Here is an 18165-nt window from a genome sequence, read left to right on the forward strand (position 1 = left end):
TTCAACTGACCTGCGTGAAGGTTTGCCACGTTATTGGGTTCGTGCGGGTAAGACCGCCTTCCCATGCAACGACTTCACGTAATGTGAATGCCGTCACCAGTGTTGGATAGTTTTAACCGTTCGACGCGCGGTTGTTGATAGGTTAGTGTTCATCTTCCTTTCATGATTCGTGCGGATAGACCGGCACTTTCATTTAATGGAATAATTGAACTCCTTCAACTGACCTGCGTGAAGGTTTGCCTGTTGAGGATAAGTTAACCTTTGAACGTGGCTGATAATAGGTGTGAAGTTTTGCTTCCTCTTTCGTGATTGTGCGGGTAGACCCGTCACTTGCACTTAGTAGGATGGCATAACTTTACCCATATCTGACCTGCCTATAGGTTTACCTTTTCCTCTTAAGAATTTTGAACTGTCCCACGCGCGGTTGTTGATAGGTTGGTGCAGTTCCCTCGAATGATTCATGCGGATAGACCAGCACTTTCATATGGTAACTTTTTTCTCCTTCAACTGACCTGCGTGAAGGTTTATCATGCTTTTTGGGTTCGTGCGGGTAGGACCGCCTTCCCATGCAATGACGTTTTTTGTAATTATGCGGTGAAAACCGGCATATTAGTGTGTACAAAAGTATAAATGTAAATCATCAGCTTCGACGTTTGAAAGAGAATCATTTCCATTAGAAGTGGCTCTTGGCCTTTTCTGTACAAATTGGAATTGATTACATGCAAACTGTGTAATTGAACTCCCTTCCATGTTGGGACAGGAGTGCCATCGAGCCGACACGCACCTGTTTCGGGATCTCGTTCTTTACGCAGCATGTAGTCTCCATATTGAAGCTGATTTTTTATTCATGTTTACCCCAGCCATGGTTCCACACGCACCTGCCTGCTTAGCTTTTATTTCGCCACGAGGTGTGCGAGCGTCCCATCTCTGACGAATGTTTCGACCATGTCTTTTACGTCTATGCATTCTTCAGTGTTGTGGCCTTTTGTTCTGTGATAGTCACAGTACTTGCTCCGATCAGCATCGTGACGATGTCGGATTACTGGAGGCTTTGGCCATGGGAGCTCTTCAGTAGCAAATATGTCAGTGACGCTTTTGGTAAGTGGCGTCCATCTGGAGTTCCGGTGCAGCTTTACATTATCCCTTTCACCCAATCGGTGCTGTAAGCCGGATGAGGTGTCAAAGTTTACCCTTGACTGCCAAATGCCTTGCTTCCGTTTTTTGTTCAATCGGGCGGTGAGGACGTTGTCCTCTCTCGTCCTCTGGGTGTAAAGGTTTGTGCTCTGCGGAAGGTCTCTACCCAGTTGCTTCTCCGTTTCCGCATAGCGTTTAGCTGCTGTCATGATGCCATCCCATGTGGATGGCATTCCATCTTTACCCGTTAGGGTGCGGATAAGCTCTGGGTCCTGCGCGCCCTGGATGAAGGCTGCGCGAACAAGATCTTCGCTGATATTGCCCAAACTTAACTTCTTTGAGTTGAAGCGAGTGATGAAGTTTGGCAGAGATTCATCTTCTTCCCGTATGCATTTGAGGATTGTCCATTGCTCCTCGGTATACTTTCGCTGCTGGCTGAAGTGTTGGCTAAACTTCTGCTGGAAGTCTGCCCAGTCGTAAATGTGGTTAACCGGTAAACGATCAAACCAAACCCTAGCAGCCCCCACCAGCGTCATTTGAAACATGTAACACCACGTGGGTTCCGTCCAGTTGCTGACGGTTGCCCCTGCTATGAACCTGTTCAAATGGTCGTCTGGGTCGGACATACCATCATAAGTGCCTATGTTGGGCATTTGTTTGGCACTTTTTGGGGCAATTGCTTCCGCAATGTCCCTTGCAAATTTGGACGTTCCCGCATTTGCAACGTTCGGTCTGTACGTTTTGGAGAAGTCTCGTGAACTTCCACCTGTGCTTTTTGGTTTGAAGGTTTGTCCAAAATGCCTTCTCGGTTGGGAGTCCGTTTCCTTACGCTTCCCTTTTGCCCTATGGCGAGGGTTCGCGTCGGAGTCGGATTCCTCCGAGTCATTGTCCAAGTATTCTTCGAATTCGTCGGCTTGTTGGACGGAACGCAAGCGTTCGTCCAACTCAGCTTGGAATTCCTTTTGTCGTGCCTCCGCCCATGCCTTTACTTCATCGAGAGTTTGGCGGGGGAGTCTTGTTCGTTTTTTAAACTGGGTATCGGTGAATCCCAGTGGGCGATTATTTACTGCACTTGCCCCAGCTTGGGTAACTGGGGTAGTGTTCGTAAAATTTACTTCACTTGCCCCGGCTTGGGTAACCGGGGTAGTGTTTGTAAAAACTGTGTTGCCGGTATTCCCTCCAGTAGCTGGGGTTGTGGTTACCGGAGTTTCTTTAACCATCTTTCTAGAAGTTTGAAAAAACTGGAGAAAAATGAAGTTCTAGCTTTATGCACGGATGACGCCAATGAAGAAACACCAGTCGAACCCCGACAGATTACTGGTAACCTGGGGGTTGGAGAGCTGTTTCCCACTTACGGATTCTCCAGATAGTATTGGTTATTATTAAATGATCAAAGATATATATAATGTATGAAGTCAACATAATATTGGTTCTCAGATCCATGATCATGATTCATAAAATAATTAACATCAACAAAACATATAATACAATGTATATATATTTATTTTAGAAACAATAATACAAGTCAATTAAAATACTTTCTCTGCAATATGTACTACAACAACAACAACGCATGCTCTCCTTTTGTCTCCTCAACACTCTCTTTCTTTCCAATAATTTGCATAATCATCAAATGGCTGCAAACATGATCACTTCATCCTTGTTCATTCATCCAAACCATAATCCCATCAAGAAAACATCCAAATCTGTATTAATGCTTGCAAATAAAAACTCATCAAACACAACTTCATCTCTCATTAGTGTTGGATCATCCATCAACATCCAAAAGGTAACCTTTTTTTTTTCCTATAATTTTGTTTATTGTTTTACTTTGATCTATCTTAATTTAATAAAATATATCATATGATCATATTAAAAAGGTTTTTGAAGACAAAACTAGAGGCATAGTGTGTTATTTGGATGAGAATGGAGAGATAACATGTGAAGGATTTGATGAAGGGCCTCGCTTGCATCAAGGTTCTTCGATATTTTCGTGTTATCCGAGGTAAATTGTCTTTAAAAATGTCTCTTTTTATTGGAAAAAAATGATTTGTATTGAAATTTACAGAGGAAAACAAGATATTGTTAAGCTTCTTAAAAGGAGTTTGCTTCAAGTTACAGACGGTGGTAAATTCAACTAACCTGTGGTTACCAAGCACACTAGTCCTAACTCATCTATACATGGCTATATGTAGAGATGGAGGGAGAATCCATCTTAGCCGTTGAATAATTGATTTGAGATGAGTAAACAACTAAACATCCATGTAAATTATATATATTCTTATGCAGATCTAAAGGAATTATATGTATACTTGTGTGTGTGAATAATGAAATAAAATGAATTCAGGATGTTTGGTATTGTGTATTGAATCATGAAATCGAGTTTTCGGTTTGAATCAAAATCAGTAGTTTTATTCAACCAATTATACATATAATATTGTGATTTTAAAAAAATAATCAAATTTTCACGACTAATGAGTCAAGTCGCTCTTGAACTACTTGTTAAATCTTGAAAAGGTCAAACTTTGACAAACCCAGTCCTGAATTGTATTCATAAAAATAAACGAGCTCACGTCCAAACTTTATACACTGATCTTGATTAGACTCGCAAGTAATACGATATTTTGTCATTGGCATGCATAAAAGGTTATGTTGGTATATATTTCAGACTCGCAAATTGACTCGAAAAAGCTATAAATATAAACATCAAACCGAGTCGAGCTTAAACATATTCAACGTCACATCAATTACTTTTATGTGTTTCATTCTAGACTTATACCCGAAGCTTTCACCCATGTTTCCAAATGTTTGTCCCATGTGTATTGTCTCATGAAATCGATGATCCCGAGTACAAGTTCGTGTTTGTTTTCATCCACCCCGACCAGTAAAGAATAATCCATTACATCAACCGACTGCACCCGTAAATGATTGAATTCAACAACAGATAGATAAGTTTTTATTACTTTTTTTTTAATAAATAAAATGAAAAACTTACTGCAAGAAAAGCAGTATCATTCCAGACAGCTCGTTCCAACAACCGTTTTGCCTTATTACCAACAAAAATAGGAGACGTTGGCATGGCTTCGATTAAATTTTGATCTAATAAAACCTTGTTTGTTCCACTAGAATCAGCATTGTATCGGGATCTTGAAGATCCTTTAAGATCATAAAGCCGAGAAAGATTCCTTCCAAACAAAAGATTCTCCATAATCAGAACGTCCATTTTCGTTTCTTTCCCGCCTTTCATATGCTTAGTCACAACCTTCAAAACAAACAAGAATATAATTATAAAAAATAAATAATTATATCGGTAATGCATAAAAATAAATTAATGTTTACAATAGTATCAGCCTGTCAGGCCTAGGAATAAAAGTTAGAATCATAAAGCTGTGAGTTACAAAGTAACGTTGCGGTAAGGTACAGCTTCGATATCGGCAGTAAAACAAATACTGAAACCGGCTCGTATCGACCAAAATCCATAAAAATGAATAGCGGTACCGATACGGCGATACCAATGTTGTTTGGGCGGTATCGGCTCGGTTCAGTAAAAAGTTATCTATATTACAAAATAAAAAAGCTGGTTTACAATGGTTAATTACACAAAAGTTGTCACACGTTAGGGGTGTTCTTTGGGTTATTTCTTCGGGTTTCGGGTCGGGTTTTTAGGGTTTGAGCTCAAAACAAATTGACCCAAGAATAGACCCAAATAAGTTCGGTTTGTTCAGGTTAAACGGGTCGGTTCGGTTCGATTCGTCACAATATTGGTTTGTTCGGGTTTCGGGTTAAACCGGTACCAGTGTTGTTTGGTCAGTATCGGTTCGGTTCGTCACAATACTGGTATGGTGCCAGCACTTGGTATAGCTTATAATACAAAAGATACTTTATTTCGCATATACTTCGTTTTCAATAAAACTTATATCAAAATGTTGAGAAACAAAAAATTAAACACAACAGCGTATTTAGTTTCTTTTTAAGTTAACAAACCCCCAAGTTATTGGAGAAAAACAAAGGTATTATAAAGTTAAATGGGATTAAAGGCGCATATTATTTATAGTATAAGAGGTGAAATCTTAATCTTTATTTTTTTAAGAAAGATAAATGAAAAGGTACCTGATAAATTCCCAAAATCTTTGCCAGACATGTAGGACTCCCGGTACCAATGGATTCAGATAAATACTTAAAATAAGCTGGAGCAAATTTAAGAAACGACTCAAGCTCGGTTTTTGTGACCTGTTTGATAATGACTCAACTTGTGTGTATGAAACCCTTCCGAGACCACAGATTTCCAGAAATCGAAAAATCCTATGCGGCACAATCATTTAGGTAAGAAATCAACAATTAGGTAACATATTATAGAACAAGCATATAAAACAATACTATAAAAGGAACAAATCACACGTTACAAATTTCATTTGTTCACATCCATGTAACTCAGTATCACTTAAAGAACTCAAATCAATTCAACTTGGGTATATGAAACCCTAACGCTATTTCAGAATCAAACAATCCGATACCAGAGATTTCCAGAAACTGAAATAAACCTATACAGCGCGATCATTTAGGTTAAGTGTTGTATCAACAACCATATAAAATAATAATAATAAAACAAATCACACATTACAAATTCTCATTAGTTCACATCCACATAACACTCAATCAAGCTATCACTTACAGAACTCAAATCATTTCAACTTGTGTATATGAAACCCTAACTCTATTGCTAAATAAAGCAATCCGAGACCACAGGTTTCCAGCGAAGAAACCTATGTAGCGCAATCAATTAGCTTAAGATTTGTATGAACAAACACATAAAATAATAATAACAACAATAACAATAATATAATAATAAAGCAAATCACACATTGCAAAATCTCGTTTCTTCACATCCAGTTCCACATAACATTCAATATTTTACAGAACTCAAATCAATTCAACTTATGCATAAGAAACCCTAACTTCATTGCAGAATCAAACAATCCGATTCCACAGATTTCGAGACATTGAAATAAACCTATGCGGCGCAATCAATTAGTTTAAAAACTGTTTGAACAAGCATATAAAATAAAATAAATAAATAATAATAATAATAATAATAAAACATATCATACATTACAAAGTCTCATTTATTCACACTACATAACACTTCATATCACTTACAGGCCTCAATCAATTCAATTCAATTCAACTTGTGTATATGAAACCCTAACTCTATTGCAGAATCAATCAATCAGATCCAATAAACCAATCAATTAGGTTAAGAATTCAACAAATAATATAAAATAAACAAATCACATGCATCGACAACGGACCTACAATGAATCAGCTAATTAAATTATATTAAATTTAAATAAAAACTAACAAATGATTATGAAAGAGAAAGCGTGGTGACAGCGTGTACCGTTAACGATTTGCAGCAATTTAATTAACTTCCGGCAATCTTCAACCGTAAATAATGCGTAGATGGTGACATTATTGCTGATATTATTATTAATATTATTATTATTGTTATTGTTATTGTTATCTCCGCCTTAACGGAAACCGTTTTATGCCGATGAGTTTATGATAATCAAGTTCCATTCCCGGCAACGGACGTCATGGTGACGATGGTTAATAATAATAATAATCTGTTCATTTTCTATAAGCTTGTCTGTAATCTCTCGTTTTATTATTATTATTATTATAAAAATATATATGTTACGGACCTTTGTGTAAGTTATGTTTTTTTATTTATAATATTACTATTTAATATTTATTTATTTGGTATGATTTTTGTAATGTATAAATACAAATTTTAGTTTTATTTGGCGGATTGTTATTTATGGGTGGAAAATATAACAATTTTGGAGGTGTTTCATGTAAATAAAATGTTAATAACATGCTCTAATAATATATTATGAAAATACATAGGTTGAGCAAACGTAAAGGGGCGTTTTTTTCATGATTCATGAAGTCATACAATATCTTGGAGGTTTTGGTATTTGGGAATGGGACGTTACCTCTTGGAGCTTCTTTGTAACGACGACGTTTGTTAATAAAGTGGGTGAACCTCTTCTTTTTCAACCAATCACTATCACCTATTTTATTCATTTATTTATTTTTAAAACATTTACGTATTATTTTATGTAAGTGAATATGTAAAACTATTACACACTTATTTGGTGAGATTTTTTATTTTACGTGGCAATGGTGTAGTGAGATGTATGTAACTTTTTTTTTTCATAAACCAGTCTGATGCCCTTAAAAACCTTACTTGAGCCGTTTAAGTGAGTTGTGTTATATATTTTTTTCATTATTATTATATCTATTATTTATAGCATTATTTTTAAAGTTAAAATTGTGGTACGATTTTTTAATGTATAAACTTGGAATTAAATCAAAATACAAGTTGTGAATTATTTAGTGGAGTATATATATGGACGGTGGAAAATACCACAATCTTAGAATGTGTTTTTTAATTTTATGCAAACCACCAAAATCTTTTTAATAATTGGCATCACTAAAATACAATATAATACAAGCAAAATACATTGATGCCTTTCCTTTTTGTTCTAACTTTTTAGGCATGTATAATACAAATTATTTACTTATCGATCACGCTTTTCATTTTTAAAATGGACGTTTAACAATTTTGTCACCATGTTAATTATTAGACGTCTCAATCCGGAATATAAAACACCAAATGGTCAGAATTCATGGCAATGTATTTATACAAAAGCTAAATCAATAAATGAGACAGAAATCCAATCTACCATGGTATATCCAGATTGGTATGAAGTCATCAAGTGTTTTACGTCATACACGTGACCCGAAATAACAAATTTAAAGTTTTCAAAAACTTTGTGAATTCAGCTGACAGATACAACATGTTAGGATCTTTAGAAAATTCTCTAAGGTGCATGTGTTGTGAAACGTTACTCAGCTAACTGATTCATTGATTGCAAGCCAAATGTGTTAGGATTTTAAGAAACACCACAAGTGCATGTGTTGTGAAACGTCATCCAACTAACTGATTCATTGCACACAAGGTGGAATGACGTCATCAGCTTAATGAACTTGATAGAATCTCTTCCGTCAAATTGATTGCATTCAAAGTAAAATCCTTTTGTATTTTAAATATTCTTTTTGGCATTTCAACTTGTAAATCCCTTGGTACTTTAACAAATCAATCGATATTCGTTTAGCAAATGTGTCACATTAGAATCATTGAAATTGAACTTATTGAAGACACACAGCAGTGGAACGGTGTGTTGTTTATTATTTTATTTTACTTATTTTCTTTTTAGTAAACATCTAAAGAAGGTGGAGAAACATGCTAAAGCCTGCGAAGAGAACCAACATGTTTTTGTCCCTCTGGCTTTTGATACATTTGGCTCCTAGGCACCGGAAGCTATCCGTTTCCTAACCAGGGTCTAACAGGTTGTGCATAGCAATGTGTCGACTCCAAAGGGGCAGGGGTATGTCTTTAGCAAGTTAGGGTTTGCAATTCAGAAAGGGGTGACGGCGCAGCTTGTTGCCCGCCTAACTGCTATATTGATGTAATATCTATGTTTCTATATATTATAGTTGGATCAAAAAAATAAATAAATAAATAAATTTACTGGCAAACAAGTGTTCGTCTATTTTATGAATAAAAGTGTGATGGGTAAATGATCACTTTAAAGTATACTTGGAAATTCTAAAAAGTTATAATGTAATATTTTAACTTAGCACATGAGTGCATGACCATTAGTGTGACATGGAGTTTTATTGCAATTTTAATTATAACATATATTTTGAGCCATATAAAGAATCATTAGTTACGTAACGAAGTAGCCATTAGCATGCATACCTTTTTTTTATTGTCGTATATCACTCTCTCTATTCTCTAACAAAATATCCAACCCCTATAAATGATATTATATATGCACACGGCCAACTTTTGTTGATTTAACAGCATTCTAAAAAATGGTTATTTTAAAACACTTTACACAAATCGTGGTCACTAGTTTAAACTAAAAAATGATAAACATTATAGAAAAGTTTTCATTGTTTGTTTAAATAATTATATTTTTCTAGACTAACAATGAGGATTTGCAGTCGAAAGACTCGGACAACATCGCCGTTATAGTTGGCTTTGGGTCGAACCTTTTCTCCCTAGTTGCAAAACTACCATAGAGAGCACGAGGTACCATGGGATTGAGCTAGTTGTGTTTCGAAATTCATCTTATAATTATTAAAGTAATTGTATTTAAAGTGTTAATAAAAGTAGTTTAGCGTAATCAAAGGTAATTAAAGAATACCAATGCCGAACAATGACGTCACATGACTAGAGAGCAATATACATGTTGCAAAAAATATATCACATCCTATTGATTTGTCTTATGACCAACATAAAAGATGGTAACTCATTTGAATTAACCAATAGAAAATTAGACATCACTAGTATTTGATTTAGCCAAATCAATTGTAAATTTCATTTGTGTTATATTTAAAGGATAGTGGTACATGTTTCATATTGAAGAGTTTATTCATTATTATAAATATAAAAAGAAGTATATGAGAGAAATAACGTGATTTTCTCTAAGGTATAAAATTTACAAAAAAATATCATGTGAAAAAAACACGAAAATATCTACCAACCACATTCGTTGTATTAAAGTTCATACACTTATCTACAATATATTTATTTGTGAATTATTTTTTAAAACAATGACTTCGCTCCTAAATTGGTTGTAATATGATCAACAAATTATTTTGCAAAAAAGTTCAATGTCTCTTCATCAAACTTTGACCTCACGTCCATGTTTCAAATACTTTTTTTCACAACTACAAGTAATGTATCATAAAAAGGTATAGTGACTAATATATAGAAAAATTAGATCAAGGACTTTTCGTATTTTAGTTTACATGTGTAGCAAACTTTTATATGGCCATTCTCACTTTCGTGATGTGAAAATGAGGTTAAAATGTAGAATTGGAGGTCAACGCTAAATCCCTATTAACTGTAATATAGTCGTTTATAAAAAATGCCTTAAATATGTTGAATTTTTCATGATAGTATTTCTTTGTACAAATTTATCACTTAAAAATTAAAAGAAAAAAGAATAGTTAAAAGTTACAAAATATAGATATAGAAAGTACAAACAATGAAACAATGTCAAAATATTTATAAAAAAAGAACAAAAAAGGTAAATAAATTGGGCCTGGGCCTGAAAAGAGCAAGGTTGATCCAAACTTGAGCAGGTCGGGCTAAAATCTGGATAGTATCCGAATTTGATTCCATGACCCACCCAAGTCATTGATATGATTCAAACACCTGTCTTATCTTCGCAGTGGTGGGCCCCTCACAACGATGGTAACCTCTTTTGTCGTTTTACTTTTGTCACCAAAACTGATTTTGGGAAAAACTGGTTTGGTGTCACGTCATTCATAATTTGTTCTTTTCCTTAATTTTTGTGGTTTCTTTAATAATTTACACTTGATAGTAATAATGAGTATTGATTTAGATTTTATTGATTAACAAAGTGTTTTATTATCATTTTTAATATAGTGTAGTGGTAGAGAGTTTCTGTTTTTTAATGAAAACTATAGTGGTAGGGAGTTTGTAATTACTCTATAATGTATATATATACTATATATAAAGCTTGAGTTAGTGACCTTTTAAATTTTAAGAGGTATCATACTCATTGCTTTATATACAATGCATCAAAAATTTAGAAATTATGGGCAGTAAGGTCCTTACTCACAAATATTTCACAATTATGTTAGTAACTTTCATTATAGTAAGCTTTTATCGATAAATCTTCAATTTATAAGGAAAGTAACACCACATGCCAAATTGTTCATCGCGCAAAGTTGACAAAGGGCTTCGTGTAGTTGGTTTCACCTTCAACACGTTAACTTTCATGTCGAACAACTAATTCACACATCCTCGTAACCTACTTCTAAATTTGCATTAACTTTCACCGTGAGAGTAAAACTCTCAATAACTTTAACAATAATGTGTATTCTACACACATTGATACTACTAGGCTACAAGCCCTTTAATTATGATTCAAACACATCAAATGAAGATGAATTCGCCTAGAATTAATAATTATCCATCATGTATTTTTTTAATATTAATGAAAATTTGTATTGGTTAAACAAGAATGATAAATAAAAAAATGGAAAAACAAAATTAAACTAACTAATTATAGACCATTGACCAAATAGAGAAGAACCGACATACAATCATGTAAAACCACCGACAATAACCTTATATACTTACGCGTGAGTCATGTTGGTGCATATACTTCTAGTAGATAGTATGTATTTCGATTATGCTAAAAGTACAACATATAGGTTAGTTCATGAACACAACATCAAGCATAAGATCAAGATCCACAAATGCTCAACAGTCGATGCCAATAACTAACTGTGGATAAACAACCAAAATCATCCCAAAAGACAAAAACATCAAGGCCGTTGTCGATGTTACGACGAGACCGTTCATCAACCATACAAGCTAGAATACATGGAGTCTAAGGATCATGAATTAAATCGAAAATATCATCCACTGGATTTAGAAAAAAATGGTTTGATATATAAGATGTGTGAAATATACCAAAAGAACACACGAACACTCATTTTTTATTAACAAAATGAATTTGAAAGAAGACTTTAATATACCAAACATATAGATATTTAGTTATATATATATTGCATGTATATATAGTATAGATAATAAAATAAGATAAATGAGGATAAATGTACGTATTAACGAGTGAAAGTATATGTAAGGACCATTAGTGGTTAAAAAAAGTAGTTAAGGCATTAAGCTAGGGCTTATTATTTTATTTAGAGTGCTACAATATCATATTAATAAATCATATATTATGGATGAATTCAAGACGTAAACAAAGATTCACAAATGATATAATATAAGTTTATTTTATTTTAAACAACAAGATACTCATGATTTAGTCATAACTTGGTTCAGAATCAAACATAAATAAGAAAATAATTTAACGATAATATACAAGATACAATGTTTTCTTAAAAGAATATGAGGGTTAAGAAACAATACACAAGATACAATGCTTTGTTAAATGAGTACAAGGTTTATTGTTTCATAACGCTCTTAACTGGGAACAAAATTTACGGTAAATGTTAAGCTAAATTATCTTATATTCTTTTTATGATTTTAATTTTTAAGTAGCAAGAGTTTGCTTCGAGTTCCACACGTCATGCTATCCAACAAACTTATCATTATAACGTCACACCCAATAAATTATACCATCCGTAAACATAACCTTGTTTGTAAATACGGAAAATTGTAAGCCTAGCAGTTGCAAAGACAGAAAAACCCAAAGTTGGACACACGATTGAGATCATGAAGATACAATACGTGACTCCTTGTAAAAGACAATTATGACGTATCTTATTGTAGAAGAGAATTATGACGTATCATGAAAAATATAGTAATTTTTTAAGCTTACATGACTATAGATTTTTTTAAGAAAAATTTGCTTGCATCCTTCATGACTAAGAAAACATATCATCTTCTTTAAATTTGTTTTTTTTTCCGGAAGGCCAAATTTTATAAAAGAAACAAGGGATAATTTGTAAGTCGCAAAAGCCCAAGAATACAAGAAAAGAGATACATACTGAACGAACCGAACAAAGTATAAGATACGGATTAAAATAACTATAATATCTTTTAAATAAAAATAATAGTGTTTTATTCGTAATTTCTTTATTTGATACATGTATATACACATATCCAAAAGGAATTATGATGTCGCTTGTTGCATGTTTACCCGTCACTTCATTGCAATCGTTTTGAAAGATAAATTAACAATTACAAGAAAAAAAAAGTTAAATTACTACTACCAATTTACAATAAAACTCTTTTATCTTTCACTATCAAATTATTACATAACAAAAAAATTCAAAAAGTAAATAACAACAAAATAACATTATAAATTTACTTTTAGTTAATATATACTCGATTACTCGAACAACTAATTGTCTTCTTTCATTTAATAAAAACTACAAATCTTGTTAGTTGTTACGTTAATTTTATTTTTAGATTACCTTTTTCCGTCACAAGAAAATAATATGTATACTCACACCATCACGCATCACTCATACAAGTACAACATCTCTCATGTATCTTTTTTGCATCATACATGCATCCGTTACGGTAGATATTGCGTGTTGTAACTATTTTCTAAAAAAAAGAGAAAAAGAAGATAAGACAAGATGAAAGGCCACAACTAAAATATGGCATGCTTTACAAATTTCGTATACCTTTAACTTGTCACACCCTTATTTTAAGGGTACGGTACAAAGTATATGATGGTATGATACTAATTTAATAAAGTCCCATAGTCATTGATAAACTAATAAACGAAGTAGATTGTAAGTATACCAGATTTGCCCTTCGAAAACAAGTTATACAAGTTGATGACTGATGTAGGCGTGTAAACGAACACGAACGAAGCCATGTTCGTGTCCGTTCATTTAACTTTAACCAAACATGAGCATGAACGAGACCAAAATATCGTGTTTGTTCATTAAGAAAACGGATGCATTCATGTTCATTCGTTTGAAACCTAAACGAACAATTTACTAGTGTAAACAAACACAATTACACAAACGAGAAAGAACAAACAAACTTAAACAAATATGAACGAATGCAAATGAACACAATTGACCGTATACACGTACACATATAAATATTATTTAAACGACCCACTTTTGTATCTATATAAATATAAATACTTGCATATCTATTAAAATTTAGACGAATAAATGTAAATAAAGAACACAAATGAGCAAACGTAACTGGATGTTCATGAACATAAATGAACGACAAAAACATACGTTCATGCTCGTTTGTAGATCCAAGCCCGGCCTCGGCAATGTTCAAGCTTAACTAATAAGTTGTGTTTCCAAGCTCTGGCTCAGCTCAAGCTCGGCTTGTTTATTATTTATTATTATTAGTTAATTTATATTTCTAATTATTTTTTATTTTGAGAACAACTTTAAACAAGCCAAAATTCGGTTCAAACTCAACCATGTAGTATGAAACTAACACATGAAAGTTCAAAAGAGAGACAAAAAAACTTAAAAAGACACGTAAAGGCTTGATGAACCTACACAAGTTTCTCTTACAAGGCTCAAGCTTAACACAATAACTAAACAAGCTTTCTTAAAGACTCGGGCTCGAGCATATCCAAGCTCAAGTAGATTTCAAACGACTCGACTCATTCACACCCCTATTCGTTAATCTAATTACACAAAAATTTTTTTTTTTAATGTTCATTCGTGTATATTAAACAAATCAATATAAACAAACTTTCGTTAAACCGTTCACAAACATTTGGTTTATTTACAGGATATATAAATACAGACAAAACTACTACTATTACGTAATTACACACTACCAACAAGGGTAGTAAAGTAATACTAATACTAATAGTAATAATAATAATAATAATAATAATAATAATAATAATAATAATAATAATAATAATAATAACATCATCTTACACCGTACTTCCTCGGGTATATAAAACACACACCCTTTCCGTTACACACGCCAAAACCAAATCTATAACAATTTTCTCATTTCATAAATTTCCCCCAAATTATTTTACAAAACCCTAGAACACCAATCAATCAATCAATTTCTGAAATCAATTAACCAATTTGAGCTATGTGTGGTGGTGCGATCATCTCCGATCTCATAGGACCTACGGCCGCAAGCAAGACTCGCCGTTTGACCGCCGCTGACCTTCTCGGAAAACCTGATTTTTTGAACATCCCTAGCAAATGCTACTCCAAGCCTATCCGATCTGAGGTTTTGGATCTTGATGATGAGTTTGAAGCTGATTTTTTAGGCTTTAAAGATGAAGTTGATGCTCAAGAACAACGTGCTGTCTCTGCTTCTGTACCGGCTCGTGGTAATTGTTTTACTTAGGGGTTTTGGTTATTATTTGTTTGTTAATATTATTATTAGTTAACCTTGTTTGATTGAGTTTAAAGCTGTTGATTTGTTAAATTAGGAATTTTATTTATTTATTATTTATTATTTTATTTTTATTTGTTATTATTAATTGTTTATTTAAAAAAATTCGGGTTTTTGGTTATTATTTGTTTGATTGAATTGATATTCTTGATTTGTTGAAATAGGGGTTTCAATTGATTGGATTTTATTTATTTTTATTTATTATTATTATTATTATTATTAATTGTTTATTAAGAAAAATTATTAATAAGTGTTAGGTGATGATCATGAGGAAGATACTGTATTTCAACACGGAATCTTTTTGATTGCTAACCTGCTTTTTGTCTCTTTTTAAGATTTTAATTAAAGCATACATGAACATCTATTTTTAACTTTTTTATCTTTTGATTATTAATTAATTAATTATTAACTGAAAGCCTTTAATTTGATGCTTATTTGATTCTTGCATCACCTGTAAACATTTTGATTAAGCTTTTTTTTTCAAGCATTCATGAACATCTTTTTTTTTTTATCTTTTGATTTTAAATTCATTAATTATTTTAGAAAATTAAACCTTTTAATTTGAAGTTTGTTTGATTCTTGGATCATCTGATACACTTGCCTTCGGTGTTAGTTATAGTTTTTAAACTATATGTTTGAGTGAAGATTTAAGTTTAAGCTTTTTCAAGCATACATGAACATCTATTTTTATCTTTTAGTTATTAATTAATTATTTTGGAAACTGAAACCCTTTAATTTGAAGGTTATTTGATTCATGCATCCCTGTTGGAAGGAAAAATTAGGTTTAGTTATTGGATTTGTAATTTATCGGATTCCAGGATCGATTATAATCGATAAATTATCTGTATGTGAAGATTTTTATTTTCATATGAAACCTAAAGGTTAATCATTTTTTATCCGATTCAGGTTCCAAATCAGTGAAGTCTGATGACAAAACGATTTCTTTTTGATTGCTAGCCTGCCTTTTCTCTCTTTTAAGACTTTTTAAGCATACAAGATTATGAACATCTATGTTTATTTTTCACCTTTTAATTTTCTTTTAATTACTTATTTTAGAAACTGAAACCCTCTGAATTGAAGCTTATTTGATTCTTGCATCGCCTGTTAGAAAGAAAAGTTAGGTTAAATTTGCCTCTGGTGTCGGTTGTAATCTTTAAACTATCTGGTTGAGTGAAGATTTTCAGTTTTCTTTATTGGATTATTTTGTATGAAATGAAATGATTAACTCCTTTTTTTAAAACTTGATTCAGGCTCCAAATCTGTGAAGTCTGATGACAAATCGACTTCAAGAAAAAGGAAAAACCAGTACAGAGGAATCCGTCAACGCCCATGGGGCAAATGGGCTGCTGAGATCCGTGACCCGCGAAAAGGGGTTCGTGTGTGGCTTGGAACTTTCAACACTGCTGAAGAAGCTGCTAGAGCTTATGATGTTGAAGCTAGAAGGATCCGAGGCGATAAGGCTAAGGTTAACTTCCCTGATGAGGTGCCTGTGAACCAAACTCGCCCTAAGGTTAACCCAAAAGGGAACAAAAGGACTGCTAGTGACTGTAACAGTTCACTTGGGTTCTATGAACCAAAGCCTCAAGTTAACATTCCTGCAACTGCTGACAATATGTTGGCCAAACCGTTTAGCCCATTGGACGGGTCTGGTGCTCTTCATTTTAACTCTGATCAAGGAAGCAACTCGTTTGGCTGTTCTGACTTCGGTTGGGGAGATCATTGCTCCACAACTCCTGAAATCACATCTGTTTTCTCTGAGAGTGATGATATCAGCTTCATGGATGATATCAACCCTGCAAAGAAACTGAAACCCGAGTCTGCAAACATGGTTTCTGAATCTGAAACACTCTTTCAGATGCCATACTTTGAGGGAAACTGGGATGCTTCTTCAGTTGATGCGTTTCTGAACGCGGATCCTACTCAAGATGGTGGAAATGCGGTTGATCTTTGGAGCTTTAGTGACCTTCCTGCAATCATGGAAGGATCTTTCTAAGTAATTGTAGATTTATATAATCTTTTTCTTGAAAAAAAATGCCATTATTAGATTGTTCATAATGTGTTCCATATATTAATCTATGTTTATGGTTACAGGTTTGCTGGTTTGGCGATGTCGGGCAGACGAATAAGCGTGGCGTGTCGATTTCGTTCGGTTATATGCAGAGTATATAGCTTAACAATCAATGTGTTGAGTTTGTAAGACTTTTATGTTATATTATGTGTTAGTTATGTTATCTAATGTCTGTATGGATGATGATGTTTTGAAAACTAATGGCTGGTTCTGTTTGTGATCTTCTCTCTTTATGGACTTGTATGATACATGTTTGAACAAACTGTTAAAACTAGTTGAATTCAACTTTGGGTGGTTAAAACTTTGTTTAGACTAAAGTCAAAAGTTTGGTAAAATATAGATAATTGTAAAATTTGAGTTTTGAAACTTATATATGTGTTTAAAAATACTTTTTGGATCATGAAACTATAATTTTGAAATCATTTTTACTTTATTGTGAATAACCTTGCCATTGATAAAATATAAAAGAATGGCAATTTTAGATATATGATATTTGTTAATAATTGTAGGAAAGTAGGATAAAAACGTTTTATCTGTCAAAAAGAAAGTTTGTAAAGCATAATCTGTCAAAAAGAACTAGAATCTAAAACGCATTTGGTACCAAATAGATTATGTTGGATATGTTGATTTATAAAAAATGAAAAAGTTGGAATGTGACAATAGTGGTGATTTGTTGATTTATTATGTTGGATTTGTTGATTTATAATTGATATCATCAAACTAACTAATACTTTAAAACACTAAAGCGTTTGGTATGTATGAATGAGAGGCGAAATAGAATGGACCATTATGACGGAATGAAAAAAAAATGTGTTTGGTTGGTCAATAGAATGGAATCACTCATTACCATGTCTATTTCATTCCCTTCAAAACACCCCAAATTCATTTCATCCACCCCCTTGTTTTTTTTTCATTCCATTTATCTTTCAAACTATATCACCTCCACCACCCCTACCACTACTATCCA

General features: G+C 33.1%; 1 protein-coding gene and 1 pseudogene across 2 annotated transcripts; one reads left to right on the forward strand and one right to left on the reverse strand.

Annotated features, from left to right (window-relative positions):
• Positions 1 to 3896: 3896 nt before the first annotated feature.
• Positions 3897 to 5372, reverse strand: LOC143581915 (1-phosphatidylinositol-3-phosphate 5-kinase FAB1B pseudogene; annotated as a pseudogene). The gene is made up of 3 exons (XR_013143897.1): positions 5245 to 5372; positions 4130 to 4396; positions 3897 to 4046 (listed from the first exon to the last, which is right to left on the reverse strand). The product of XR_013143897.1 is annotated as a 1-phosphatidylinositol-3-phosphate 5-kinase FAB1B pseudogene (transcript).
• A 9303-nt stretch (positions 5373 to 14675) lies between these two features.
• On the forward strand, positions 14676 to 17421 carry LOC143581911 (ethylene-responsive transcription factor RAP2-2-like). Its single transcript, XM_077064590.1, has 3 exons — positions 14676 to 15065; positions 16381 to 17123; positions 17222 to 17421. Exons 1-2 carry the CDS (start codon positions 14819 to 14821, stop codon positions 17121 to 17123), a joined length of 990 nt encoding a protein of 329 aa, XP_076920705.1. The 5' UTR covers positions 14676 to 14818; the 3' UTR covers positions 17222 to 17421.
• The last annotated feature ends 744 nt before the right edge of the window (positions 17422 to 18165 follow it).

Source organism: Bidens hawaiensis, unplaced genomic scaffold (assembly GCF_021521415.1).
Source record: "Bidens hawaiensis isolate Kalapana, Puna unplaced genomic scaffold, B.hawaiensis_p1.1 tig00031239_1, whole genome shotgun sequence".
Lineage (NCBI taxonomy): Eukaryota > Viridiplantae > Streptophyta > Magnoliopsida > Asterales > Asteraceae > Bidens > Bidens hawaiensis.

What these genes read in the sequence shown, in the direction of transcription:
- LOC143581911 (XM_077064590.1), top strand. Translation starts at nt 14,819, where the DNA reads ATGTGTGGTGGTGCGATCATCTCCGATCTCATAGGACCTACGGCCGCA. An exon ending in TGCTTCTGTACCGGCTCGTG is followed by an intron (nt 15,066 to 16,380) that starts GTAATTGTTTTA and finishes AACTTGATTCAG; the next exon opens with GCTCCAAATCTGTGAAGTCT.